Genomic DNA, 15,145 nt, shown 5'->3' with positions numbered 1-15,145 from the left:
ATAACACATTTCTGTGGCAAGGAAACTCAGACTGCTGTACATGAGCTGGAGTGACATAGAGGCGATAAACTGTAGATACAGAAATAAGATGATTGTATGAAAAAAGGATCAAATGATTAAGAAAATGAAAGCATTGGAACCAAAGTTGGACTGGAAACCTAGCGAATAATTATTAGATAGCACAGTCAAAGCCATGAACAAATTCAGTTTTAATCTCAATTTAAAGAAACTAAGGGTTTAAGCACTTTTACATTTTTCTGGGAGTTTATTCCACATTAATGAATGTTAAGAACTAAATGCTGCTTCTTCATGTTGGAGTTCTGGGTATGATTATAGCCAGAAAACCTGGAAGGTCTGACGACAAGTCTGTGATGTATTTTGGTGATATAAGCCATTTTGTGATTTATAGACTAACAGCAGTATTTTAGTTTTTTATGTAAAAAATGTAAACAATGTCAGAATAAATCTGAATGGACAGTTGTGATATGGTAAAATAATGTTGCTGAGATCATTTCATAACCCCTTTTGGCCATAACCTACCATACTGACATGCCCCACTTTGACATCTGTTGGCGGTTGACACTGTGTTTGTGTTCTCTATCTGGGCCAGATTTGATTTGAGCAGTTTTGCAGGAACTGGATATGTTGATAACTCCGTTAGGAGCACGCACATAACGTCTGTCCACTCCACTCGCTCCGGTGCGCTCCCATGAACCCAGCATTGCTGGAGGAGCTTATTTTCTCCATAGAGTTAAAGGGAATCATGTTTGCGGCTATGAGAAAAAGTCGCCCTAAATCAGGCCCTGTCAAAGTAATAATGTTTGAAACTGTTATTGGTGCGATGCTATATCTCAAGTTAAATATTTAAAAGAAACCACTGTAACTGAAAGAAATAAAAAGAAAACTGAAGGACGATGAATATCTTACTGTTATGTTAATTCAATTCAGTTTCAATTCAGTTTATTTATATAGCACCAATTCACAACACATGTCATCTCAAGGCATTCAAAGTTTTCTATCTAAGGATAACCAGTTGATTGTATCGACTCATTGACTCGGATGCAATCCCTCACACTAAGCATGCTTGTTGCGACAGTGGAGAGGAAAAACTCCCTATTAACAGGAAGAAACCTCCAGCATGAAAAATTGTTGAACTGTTTTTCAAGAGTGCTAAGAGCACAAACCTAGTATGAATACCTGGAAATGTTTACACATTTTGTTTAAAAAAAAAAACAACAAAAATCCTCAAAGCGAAAGTCCACTCGAAGCAGGAAAATTACAAAAATGAGAACAGCAACTGACTATTGCTAGAAGTGATGGTTCTACTAAGGGCATGCACTTCTTTTTTTCAGCCATATATGGTTTAACTCAGTGTAGTCAATTTACATGTTTAATAAAGAGTGTCTTTCTCAATAAATGTTGTTGGTTTCCAAATAAAAATGAAATGTATGATTCTTGATGTTTTAGGAAATCATAGTTTTGGGTTTCTTTACTTAGGAAATAGTTAAAATTACATAACCATATGCAGCCGTCAACACAGCAATCTTATCACATTGTTTATTGAAAGAAACGGATTTAACTAAACTTAAAAAAACAAAAACAAACAAACAAAAAAAAAACATTGGAATGAAAATCCCTCCACAAAGGGATTTAGCTGAATTTGCGTGACAGCATCCATCCTTGTTTTTCTTTTTTAAAAGCTTTGGAATAGACACTCTTAAAGGATGCAATCATTGAGAAAAAGTGTCAAATATTTTCTCCTATTACTGGCTCTGAATGCCAACCAACATACACTGCAAAAAAACATATTGAAATAAGTAAAAAAAAAAAAAAATAAATTGAGTGTATATACCCTTAATTTTAGCAGATAAATAAGATGATTTGCCAATGGAATGAGTATTTTTACTCCTAAAATAAGATAATTAGATAATATGCACTTGAAATAAGATAATGCAATGGTGTTTTCTTATTTTAGATGTAAACTGTCTTGTTCCATTCGCAAAGTATCTCACTTACCTCCTCAATTCAAGGAAAAATTTACTTAATTTAAGCAAAAATTACTCATTTAGATTTCCATTTTTTTGCTGTGTACAAGCAAAAATAGTTTAAAATAGACAAGCTCCTGCCAGTTTAAGACATACAGTAGGTGCGCAGTGACTTGAAATGAGGCCATTGGCTGTTGGCTGTTCTGATGCGTCCCTGGTGTCTGAATGAGGTTTCTCCTTCAGCTGCTTTCACTGTGCTGAGGCGCAGATTTGCAGCAGTAGCAGCAGCAGCGGGTCAACTTTAAAGATCACAGTCAGGAGAAACAGGGATGCGTCTGTTTTAGGCTGACATTGGATGTTTGCACCGAGGAAGTCACTTTATAAGAGCACCACACAAACCTGCACACATCTCTCAAAGGGCGTGGGAATGTACTGCAAGGAAGGATACGAGAAAGTCATCCTCCTCATCTTTTACATCCAGCTGTGTTCCAAGCCCATGGTGAGTATTTTTTTTATTTTGCTCTTTTTATTTGCGCAAAAAGGAAAAAAAGGCGCGTAAAACCCCCTCAAAGTCTAGCAGAAGTTGCTCCTTTGAGATCTTGGAACAATCTCTCTTATTTCCAATGGGATTATTTGCCTTATTTGGTTATCCTTTTTTTCCTGAGCTGTCCTCCTGATTTTCCTTGCGGCTCTGTCACAGTTGGGCTGATATTATTACGCAGCTGCGTGGCTCTCATTATCGCTTTCCTATCCACCTGCATCCATCAACTGCACCCTCAATCAAATCAGCAGTCAGAATGGATGAGGACATTAATGAGAGGTCCAACAGCGCACAGGTTTACGCATGACTTTTCAGCCCAGATTCAGCCCAGATTCCTTTTCGTAAAGCTGTTAATCCCAGAATGTTAATGTCAGATTGTTCCCTAAGACTATAGTAGAGTATATCGTTTTTTAAAAGTATCATAAAGCTGTTTGATTGGGACATTATTTCTCAAACTTTTCCCTTTTTCATGGGTTCCAACTATCGCCTCAGCCTAACGCGTTATAAATTGAGAACCAGAAAAGCATGTATCTGCGTCCCCATAGTTAAACTGGGAATTGTGTCTAATTTTCAGGGTGAAGCGATTCATCCGGACTGCGCCATCATCTCTCAGCACCTGAGGGCTCGGGAGATTTGCAGCCAGACGAGGAGGAGCGAAGCGCAAAACCGGAGCGATCACAGCGGTGGGTTCCGGTGTGATGTGCTCCACTGGAGCTTGGAGACATGATTTCTATCAAAAGTATCAATTCTCGCCTGGATCAAGGAGTTTGAGGTTGCAGACAGCAAAGTAGGAGAGCAAACTAGCTGAGGAGGAAAACATTCAAAACTTCATGCACTGAAAAAAATACAAATGCTTTTGGCATTTACTTAATCATATTTAGTTACTTTAACACAATGGTTTTATTTCCTACCCTGCTAATATGAAACCATTGTGTTAAAGTAACTAAATATGATTAAGTAAAGTAGACCTTCTTGGAAAAACAAAATATATACATAATAATGATTCAGTTTTTTTTTTTTTTTGTCTGTGTGTTTTATTAAGTTTTGCAGCTTCACTAGGTGCATCTGGAGAAATCAATTTGCCCATTTTAAATTCCTGCAATTGAATAAAACAATACAGATCTCGTTTGCCTTCCTTTAATCACTTTTAAAAGTTTTAAATCACCAAAATTGATAACAAAAATTAATTTGGGTAAGTACACAAAGCAGTATAGCATGGATAAGGGGTAGTCAAACCAAGCATGCCCTATATGTAAAAGTAATCACCCACTTAAAAAAGAAATCATGCATTTAATTAATTAGCTTAGTTAATTTACTGTCTTAGACTAAGTAAAAATTGCATCCATGTTCCAGAACGAAACAGCAAGAATAATGATCCTTTTGAAGTTTGGGGCAATATAATGCGGACTGATAGGATAAAAGTGGAACCTTCTGGAATTTACTGCAAAATCTGGTTTAAAATTAACAACATTGTTCTGAAAAAATAACACATTGGATTTGGAGTGGATTAGACATGACTCCTGCTCTGTATTTAGTAGATTTATAGTCAAATGATTGCTGCCCCTGCAGCTTCATTGACTGCAGCAAAAATTAGCTCACTTGATCCTCAGACAAATAATTTAACTGTTTTCTCTTGCATATAGAAATCATATGAGCATTTACAGTACTAACCAAAAAAATAAATAAAATAAAAGACAGACAGCAAGTCTTCAAAAGTTTCTTTCTTGATAAAGAAACAAAAGGTGATACATCACTGTAAAGTGGAAAGAAAAGAAAATTTGTGGGTGATGTGGATTTGTGTTTATTCTACCGTGTAGAATCACCTTCCACTTCAATTACAGCTGAAAGTCTATTAGGATATGAAACGACCAGATTTGCTAAAATAAAAATGGAAAATTCTACCCATTTCATTTTGGAAAATAGCCCTTTCAGATTGGATGAAGCATCTGCTAATATCAGTAAGTCTGGACTTACACATGCTTTGACCATTTTTGCTCTGGGTAAATGTTTTAAGTTGGCTTCATATTGGAATATCAACCTCCACACAAATTGAGTGCCTTTTTAAAGCTCCAATATAATTTTTTTGGTAGCTGCCTCCAACTATCTTACCAACTCCTGCCAGAAAAGTGCCCCACATGGGACTCCTGGTCCTTTCATGTTTCAAATTAATCATGTTGATTACACTTTTTATTAATTGGATCCCCCCAGAAATTGTATAATTTTAAAAAGACCTAAACATGTCAAACACCACAATGTCTTCATATTTCAGCTAGGCACTAGATCATTGAGTGTTGAGAGTTCAATCTATAAGTAGGTAAATAGCAGACTGCACTTCTTCATGTTTGTTAAAGACTCAGATGCAGAGAGGGAAAGGCAGAGATGATATCCTGCAGATTTTATGAATATGTTGATAGTGTAGAAGCAAATAATCCAGAAACAACAGGCAAGTAACTCAGGAATCAAACACTAGGAGATGCTCAGGGAAACTCACATAAGGAATAAAGTGATGAAGAGAATCCAGCAATGAGGCACAGGAGGTGTATATATGGGAGACAGAACAAAGACTGGGCTAATCAGCTGACAGGGAGCAAATGTAGATGGAAGTATGTAGAAGAGAGCTAGTGGATAGAAGACTGTCACAAGGGGGTAATTCGAAAAATACAACACGACTTAAATATAACTAGAAAACAACTAGAATGACAAAATGGAAATGAAAACAATGACCAAGAAAACACAGAATTATATAAATCAAAGTGTAACTGAAAAATCAAAAAGAAACTTAACCAGAAGTCCACAAAGGGTAAAATCATGACAGAAACTTATAGGTTCTTCACCGTTTGCAACAAAATTCTGCATATCTTTTATAAGTCTGTCATGAAAAGAGTGATCTGCTACCATGTACCGAGTGTCTTCAGTGAAAGGCTTTCCCTAAACTATACAGCTTCTAACATTTATAACAACTCGTTGAAAAACAGATAATGAGTACCTACAACGTTTAGTTTCCCTTTAGGATCAATAAAGTATTTCTAAATTGAATAGAATTGAATTTAATTAAATTTTTTTAGTAATAGCATTATGATAGATTTCGGTAAAAAAAAAAAAAAAAATACAGTGTGGTTTATTTAATTTAGATTGAGTGTATGAAATGTGGTAAAATAGAACTTTGAAGACCAGGTGTCTTCCTCTATTATATAGAACTTATATAGTCATAAACATGAACTTAAGACTAAAGTCTTAATCACAAACTAAATAAACAACTATATATTAAAGTTATTATAAAACAGGGTTGAATTCCCTCTAAAATATATTGCAACTATATACATATTTTTTTTAAATGTTGCGATGCAGTGTGACAATAATTCAGTTTTCTCTACCATATTAGTTCTTACTTTTTTGGTGATGTATGCTGTGCTGATGATGTTTGGAAAGGCACTCAGGTGTTAAAGCGTTGCCATAAAGGTGACATTTGTGGCTCATGCATGGAGGCCTTAATAGAGGTTCAAGGCCTAGCCTGTTGTCTCGCATGCATGTCTCCCCCCTCTCCATCAACTCCATTTCCTGTCAGTCAAATACGAACTAAAGGCTACTAAAAAAGGCTGGATTTTAGATTAGGCTTAGTAAGTGGGTTTTCATTTCTCTGACTTTAGGAAATTTTATCTTTTTTTACTATGTTATCTTTGTCTGAGAAAATCTCTCCTGATTATGAATAACTTTTACTTTTAATCCGAAATAAGGTGACATTCAAGTGAGAAATGTGCCTCCCTGCAGCTGCCTGTTTATCAAAGTCGCAGCACATAATCCTGCTTAGGGGAGAGGAGAAACAATTTCTAAAACAAAAACAACAAAAAAAATGTTTTGTTGTGAACCCGAATCGGCCTTGTCAGTCACTTTTTGAACTCTGACAGCTTGATGCAGCTCCAACTTTCCGCAGCCAGTAATTAAAAACAAAGAAGCCAATCCCAGGGAAACTATGGATTTTTATAATTCATGGTTTTGGATGCTCCTGCTTTGTCGTGTGGATAAATGCTCAGAAATGCTTCTGTTGGATCATATAATTGGGCCTCTGTCTCTTGGTGACTCTAATCTGCATCTAAAAATGACTTCTTTTCACGTTCAGTGCTTTCCAGTTTTCATATCTCTCTCTGTATGAGTGTCTTCTATAGAACTGAGTCTATACATACTGATGGAATCCTCCAAAACTGGATATTTTACATCCTTAATTTGAACTTTGAGTCAACCTAGCCTACCAGCTTCCAAAATAAGAAACAATATTGAAATAAACATAACCCTTCCTGAATTAAACATGGCTTCATTCTCCTTCAATTATTTAAGAAACCAGGACAAATCCTGCTGGGTATTCTGTCAGTGTAAGTATTGTTATGGTTTTACAGTATTGTTAAAATCAAGACCTTCTACTCTGAAAGCAAGCCAAATATTCAAAGCTGAATTTTAGAGAAAATGAATGCTACCGTTGTTTTGGTTGTTGCCCCTTAACCTTCGTTTCAAAGCCAACAATTTTTGTTGTGTAGCTGGGACCTAAGGGGTTAGCTTCCAAGCCCTTAAAAAGTGAATTTCTTCTAGTTGAGAGCATAAAAAAAGTGTGAAAATAGCAAAATTATCATATTTATGAATTAATATCTTACGTCTCAACAACCATTCAAATGCAGCATGCCTGCATGTATTTTAGCTGATAGAATTTCAAGTTGTGCCCAATGAGCAACTAAAAGAGGATGAAAAATAAGATTTTATTTCAATTTCAATGTTGTTGCAGCCAGAAAAAACTAGCAAAAATATATGTTTCTCAGTTAGAAAATAAAAGTGAATAAAGTAATTATTCAAAAGAAGGGAGACTAATTTCATACTTATTATAACACAGCTGTATTCTTCAGATATTTATTTGTTTTATCTTGATGATTATAGCTTACAGCTTCTGAAAGAATCACATATAATTGATCTGAAAATAGAAAAATAGAATATTACGTATGACATAAAAAGGGTTAGCAGACAGTCAGTGAGGGTAGGCATTAAAATCTAATTGCCAAAGCAATTGGATTTTCACAGAATGGTTCAAGCATGTTGATGGAAAGTTGGCTTAAAAAGGCACATTCAGTGGTTTGAGACAGTTTCACAGGAAATAGACTGCAGATAGATGTGAGCTTATAGAGACACCACATAGCATTATCCAGGACATGGGCAAACACTGCAATGTTCTTTTGTTAACTCACTCCTGAAACCAAATTGTAATATGTGTCTTAACTGGGCCAAGGACACAAGGACTGGAATACTGCTAAATTAACACATCTCCTCTTTTCAGATGATGGTAAATATTTCTTTTCTCTGGGAAATCAAGCTGACAGGCTGTTTGAGATCCATTTCAAAGATGTAGTTATTAAATGTGTTGGTAAATGGTGATTATGGGAAATGATCCAGACCAGCCAAATCAGATCAGATCCCAATCTTAGGTTCAAAGTCCCTCCTTAGTCACCCACCAGGATGCTGAAAAAAACTTGTTCTTCTTAGCTGTGTGGCATTTGCAATATACAGTTGAGTAAATAAATATACTTAAGTTGTGTTAACATATTGTTATTATTTTTTATTTGACATTTTACAATAGCATAACAACAATTTTAGGGAAACTAATTTATATAAATAGCTACTTGAAATGTATCACTTTGTGAGTAATAAATGTATAAAATGCTATGCTGGTCTAAATCTTAATCCCAATCTAACCTGGTGGATTTTAACCAGACCGAAAGCAGAGTTTCAAAGTACAAAAAAAAAAAAGAAAAAGGAACAAGAGATTAAAACAAGTAGAGAAGTCAATTTGTTGGAAACTGCATAAAAAATATATCAAGCTGTTCCTCAAATGATGAAAAAGAGCAAAGGCGTAAAAAGGGTAAATTCTTTGCCTAAATTTAGCTTTCATATAATTTTCCAGGAGGCATTAACTGTATTCTAACCCCCTGATGGCAAAGGCAAAAACGATTTCTGTTTCTTGAGTGTGACAACATTGTTGAGACGCCTTACAATGCTACAGCTCTACAAACCTTGCAGACAGTAAGTCAGTCCTTTTGAACTTCATAAGCAATCCTGGAGGGTTTGAGGCAAACAAGTTAAGAATTCAAATGGTAACCTTCACCCCCCCCTTACAAAGTAGAATAAAATAGCACCTGCACTAAGGTGAGGGGGAGTCTCTGAAGACACAGGTTCCTAACTCAAATTAGGCATTTTCTGAAGTTATTACTCAGTGCTGCAAAAAGTATTTGCTAATGTAAAATTGTATTTTGGTTTAGTCTTTCATTTAGCTTACATTCTAAAGAAAATAAAAACAAGTTTTAAATATCAGACAAATATACACTGGAAAAAAATCTAAATCTAGATGAGTCATTTTTTCTTAAAATGAGTGCATCTGTTCTTGAATTGAGGAGGTAAAATAGACATCCTGCCAATGGAACAAGACAATTTACATTTAAAATTAGAAAACACAATTGCATTGTCTTATTTCAAATGCATATTATCTAAATATCTTATTTTAGGAGTAAAAACACTCCATTGGCAAATCATCTCATTTACCTACTCAAATTAAGATTTAAATACACTTAATTTAAGAAAGTTTTACTTATTTCTAGATAACATGCACTTGCCTGCAAGTTAAGTTATGAGATAATGATAATTTAATCTGGCCAGACTCACACAGAGAAAAGCTGCAATTAGAAAAGTTTTAGTGATATGCATGAAATAAGTTCTTTGGCCGTTGGGCCCCGGCTGAAGAGTTTGATGCTGTGAATCGATATTTGCTTGGATGACTAATCTAGGAGAAGGAGTAGAGTAGTCTTCCCTCCCCGGGACCCGCACACTAGTGGTGGAATAATCTGTAGGGTGAGTGGGACTGAGAATAATCTGAGAGGGAGGGAGGGGATGGGGCCGAGGTGGGTGAAAGTTCTCAGGCATGCTTAAGAGAAGCTAAATGAAGGGGATCTTAAAGATAATTGGCTTTGGAGGGGATGTGGTCCAAACATTGATTAGCTGAATTTTGATGTCAGACACCAGCAGGTGGTCCAGGCTGGCGTAAGCTTAATTCAACGTAGAGTTTTGAAATCTGAGTTTGGCTACATTCGTAATTAAAGCGGCTTTACAATCTAGAAATCCCTGAAACAGGATATGCTTTACAACAAGAAGTAGGCTGCTCTCAAAATGCAATATATCTTTCCCTGAACTGAAGAAATCCAAGAACAAACTGGAAACAGTCTGAAAACCTATATTAGCCTGGAAATGTTTACAAAGCGAGTTATGGCTTTGGAACTCCAGGAAACTTCACTGGGCGCTGTTGTCTAGAGACAGAGAAAAACATGAAACCGTGGTGAACCTTCCCAGGAGTGGCTGACCTACTGAAGTTGATACAAGGGTGAATCAACAATTCATCAAATATTTAAGCCATTTCTGCCCAAATATAGTACACATCACTCCTAACATCTTCTGGCAGTGATGTCACAGTGTGGTTACCAGAACGCCATTCTCCACGCTTCACAAACAAAATCAGTGGGAACTACTAGACACATCTGCAATCAACAACAATTATTTTAGATTTTGAGAGGACTTCACCATTGAAATCCGCAAGAAATATAGTTAAACTGACAATGCCCACATGCATGGCAGTTGGATGTTGCAATACATTAGTAAAAAGTGAAAAAGATTAGTCATTTCACCTTTCCGATTCGTGATCCTCCAAGGACAGGTTCATCGTTGGATTGCCTACTTGAAGAGGAAGGATTTGCCAGTGAACTTCTAGCCAGAGAAAAAACACGTAATATGTAGCCAATATTTGGAAGAAGAATGTTTTTAAGATGACTTGGATAACAGCACATTGCGCAAATACCAGAAACAGCACTGGGACTTGATCAACAGCCGATACCGCACCGTGACGTCACAAACCAGTAGGTGGCGGTAGTGTTCTAACAAACATGGATGTCTCAGGTAAAGCACATTCAAATGAAATTACTCTTAATAAAAAAAAAAATGTATTTAACAGTATGTAATAGTTTCATACTTTAAGTATTTTCAGAAGTTTAAATTCTGAATATGACCAGATTTTTCCTTTAAAATATGTACATATACATGTTTTAGAAGCATTATGTATTTTTATGTATTTGAGATTGTATTTTTACATCTATATGCTGCCATTTTAATCTTACTGAATACAGTTTTACAATGGCATTGCTTAAAGTACTCTTAACATGCAAGCATTTCTTGTGGTATGCTTTCAAAAGTGATTAAATGCTTGAAGGGGAAGCTGCTGGGTAAATGTAATTTGCATGGAAATCTCATTGTTACACGGTGCATAATATTCAAATTTCCTTGGCAATACATTTTTCTGTAGACTACATACAAAATTCTTGGGTATTTCCACAATAAAAATTCAGTCTATCCAGATTTGTTCTTGTAAAAGAGTAGGTTATGTGCAGGCAATGTTGGATGGGCTTCAGAACACCCACAGCCAGGGTTTCCTCTGCAATCCTTCATATTGTGATTGTGGTATGAATTTGCGCTGTGGTAAAACCTGACTGCAAATAATACACTCAGCTCGGTACCTCTTTCACTTTCAATCAGTTCATCTGCTGCTTCACTGCAGGGAATGACTTCAGTTCCACTCTTCAGTTTAGCAGAGGATTTTTGCACCTGAAGCTGAGTAATTCAATCAGATTTCCCTCATCTCTTCTGTAATTTTGTGCCATTAATATTGCAGCTGTGTCTGAACAAACAACATTGCAAATGGGGATCCCTTGCAATGTACCATCTCTGTGTTCACACAGATTTTTTGAAGATATTTTCTCTCCGTGATTCAGGTATGCATTAAGATTAAAGCTAATTTGTTTAAACCTGATGTTGATCCTTTTAAAAAACATACAAGCAGTGTGACCAGAAAGATCCTCTTATTACCAATTTATGAATGAGAGATAAGACTCCTAATTACAGTGTCCTTGGTTAAACACTCTCAGTAGAGAAGAATTAAATCTCCAAATCCTGGACACCAATTATTTACTTTAAAACATTCAGAAAATGCAATCCTTTCTTTTTTGACCAGCCATCCAAACTAGGAATGACAAATACTTTAAAAGAGTCTTGTTACCATATTCTTTATTTTTCAAAGTGCACTACCTTGCTAGTTTTATTCATCTTACTGTCTTATCCACAATGGATTTTCTTCCCTCAACAAGATGCGCTTCACAAGAAAAGGTGTGAAAGGGACTGGTTGCCTCTTTTGTATGTGATTAATTTGCACTTAACACAAAGAAAGGCACCTTACAATTTGAAGGTTATCTCCTTGGCATTTAAAGATCCAGATGAAAGAGGCGTCACTAACAACATATGTGATTTATCTTGACCAACAAATTCAATATTTGTATTCAAACAAAATATATTTTGAGGTGTTTAAGCACTCAAGCAAATAAATTGTTAATATCTAATATGTATGAAGTTGTTATTCTCCTTAAACTCACATAAATGCAAACAATTGATCCACTTATTGCACGTGTTTAGCCACATGTCATCATTCAACTGCTTGTTGTCTAGGTGGTGTCCTGAAAACAATGTGGGTTTTTTGGGAAAAACTTTTCAGCTTTTCTTAATCTGGCCAAATGGCCTCTCTTTCATCCCTTTAGACATGAAAACGGGCTCAGAGCTCATCTGTTTGACTGTTTCTTTCCTAGACAGAGCCCCTTATTCAGCTAGTTTACTTTTGCCTTGTATACACTACAAAGTATTTATGGGTCAGTGCTTCCATTTCCTTTTGTATGTCTCTTTCTGTTTCCTTAAACCCCCACTAAGCCTAGGCTGAAGGCCCATCACACTGGTTGTGCTGAAGCTTACTTCTTGTACATAGGGAGTTTTTCCTCTCCACTGTCTCTGCATGCATTCATGGTGTGAGGGATTACTGTTGAGTTCAAAACATTCAATGAAAGTGAATGTCTACTTTTGCCACATGCTCATCCAGGAGGAGCAAAATATGCAAAGTTAATGACTCCATACAACTGATTGAAAATATTTAACCAGACAGATGTATGATTTGATTTGATTATCTATGTAAAATTCCTTGAGAAGAAATGTGTTGTAAATTTTGCTATATAATTAAACTGTTTTGAGTCATCATCATGGTTTGACAAACTGCAGCAAGACCTTTCTTATTTGAACTTTACTTTAAAATATTGGATTTTCAGAGAGCATAGTAGTTACATATCAACAAGTTCTCCTACCTGAGCTGCAGATCTCTAAAGTTTCTCCTGAGTTATCATAGGCTACTTTATGCACCCCTTCAAGTTCGAGCGAGTTCGACTGTCATGGATGCAGTTTGCATTTGTGCTCTGCTACCTTCGTTTTCAGATGATTGATTTAAAACTGGTCTGTTATATTTTAATGTTTGGGATTCTGTGTTATACCAGTTTTCTGAAATTTTCCACAACTTGATGTCTGCTCTTACCCTTGGTCTCCTTGATGCTGTTTGCTCAGTGATGTTTTTGAACAATCCTCTGAGAAGCTTCACAGAACAAATGGATTTATAGTAAGATTAGATTACGCTTAGGCACTGTCTATTTACCCATAATGTGTTTTCTGTTTAAGGTACAATGAGTATGAATATATCTGCATGGAAATGCAGATGTAAATGAAAAAAGGCATCCAAAGAACAAATAAATGGAACCAAAATCATCAAAAATTACGAATGAAAATGGCTGAGATTGCTGGAAGGTTGCTTGGAAACAAGAAAAAAGAAACTAAGTCGGATTTGTAGTGTTTAAATCCAACAAACAACAATTTAAATCCCTTTCTTTACAAAATATAGAGTGTCCTGCATTGTTTAGCTTCCTATATTTGATTAATTCTGTTTAATACCTTTATCCAGAACCAACTTATATAAAACTAGAAATGTGACTCCAGAAACAGCACAGTCACAATGTACATGTTTAGGCATTCAAGGGTGTATACCACCTACTGCGTCAAAATCATCACATTTCTTGGCGATATCTCTGTGCAAACATTTTATGTAATGAAAGCCAACCTGGAAGTGCACCGGTCCTGATCCACAACTAAAGGAATATCAGTCTGAGTCAGGCAAAGCAACAGAGAGGCTGCTGAGCTGAATAATCCAGGGCTTTGAGGAAAAATCACACACCATAGCTCCTGTATATTTTATTAGTGTTACACTGAAAGTGACATCATGTAGATGTGACCTCCTAACTAGATAGAAAAATGCTCAGTTTTAAGGAAATAGAGTAAAATTCGGAATGTAGTTGATAATGGATTAGATTCAGCGGCATTACATAAATAAGATAAGGAGCAGAGAGAAAATATGTTTATGCCAAGATACGGTGCGACTTATAAATCACCAGCATTTCTCATGTATAGTCAAAAGAAACTGCAATGCTGATTATAATAATCCAGAAGATTTAAGACTGTTCACGGGGCTTTGCAAATCTATTTAGTTGTTTATTCATTAACTGAGCTGTTATTTCCCCTAGTTTCCAATTGCGGTTGTAAACCCTTTTAGGGGAAATATCTTACTTTTTACTCCATAGATAAAGCCATTGCCGAGGTGGAGTGTGCTAAAAGACTGTCACACCCTAGGTACACAAAGGAGTGCTAATGCAGATCCTTTTTCCCAGCTGTAGTTAGGTTGTATAACCTTCACTGCTCCCAACAGACCCAATAAGCATGTGCTACCATTTTGTTAGTTGCACAGTTTATCTGCTCAATATGTGCTTTTGTATATCAGCCCCTTATCTGCCCAGATGCTCATGACTATCTGCACACTTTTATACCCTAGAGTTGTTTTCTACATCCTGCTTGTTTATTCATTTTTTTTATTTATTTTGTAAACTGGTTGCATTTTGTTTCATTTCTATCTGAGCATGCACTCTTCTAGATATCCAGTTGTTTTTCTTTCTGTGAGGTGTTTTTCTCTTTTGATGTTTTAATTTTGAAAAAAGTTGTTCTTTTACAATTTAGTCTGGAGTTTACATGTACACTTTCTTCTGTATACTTGCTTTGCTAGTAAATCACCAATATTTCCTAACCTTGCATGGTACAAAGAGCACATTTTATTCTCTTCCAAATCCTATTGAAAATGCATACTTTACTTTAAAGAACCAACTAATTTTACTGAACACTATAATTTCTCTTACAAGAACAATTTCTAGAGTGGTCTCTGCAGTGTTTTTTTTTTTTTTAATTAGATTAGATTCAAATTTATTGTCATTACAAAGGTACAAGGCAACGAAATGCAGTTTAGGTCTAACCAGAAGTGCAATAGCAGCAAGTGCAGGATAAATAATCGTTCCATAAATACAGGACACGGGTTTCTACTGAATAAATATAGAGTTTGTAAAGAAATACAATTTCTAAACATAATTGGTAAAGTTGTAAGTACATATTCTCCCCCTTTATTTGTAGTTTTTATTCTGAGGATTAAATAATATAAGGTATAAACTCCATCATATGTGCCAAATATTAGCTTTTAACAATCATGGTGCTTAATAAGTGTTGTGTCATTGGACCTCCTTAAACAATACAAATATCCTTCAAAGGTTAAAAGGGACTAGGAATGTATCATAACTGCATTATTAAGAAG

At 35.7% G+C, this 15,145-nt stretch overlaps 1 protein-coding gene across 1 annotated transcript in view; it reads left to right on the top strand.

Annotated features, from left to right (window-relative positions):
- Positions 1-2,229: 2,229 nt before the first annotated feature.
- Positions 2,230-15,145, top strand: part of LOC119781283 (pituitary adenylate cyclase-activating polypeptide type I receptor-like) — a 37,325-nt gene continuing 24,409 nt past the window's right edge. Inside the window, exons 1-2 of the mRNA XM_038281692.1 lie at positions 2,230-2,484; positions 3,101-3,209. Of these exons, the coding sequence (XP_038137620.1) occupies positions 2,341-2,484; positions 3,101-3,209 (253 nt within the window). The 5' untranslated portion in view covers positions 2,230-2,340. The remainder of the gene's footprint in view (positions 2,485-3,100; positions 3,210-15,145) is intronic.

This window comes from Cyprinodon tularosa, unplaced genomic scaffold (assembly GCF_016077235.1).
Source record: "Cyprinodon tularosa strain WSP-4 unplaced genomic scaffold, ASM1607723v1 ctg174, whole genome shotgun sequence".
Lineage (NCBI taxonomy): Eukaryota > Metazoa > Chordata > Actinopteri > Cyprinodontiformes > Cyprinodontidae > Cyprinodon > Cyprinodon tularosa.
This window is presented reverse-complemented; position numbering and strand designations above follow the sequence as displayed.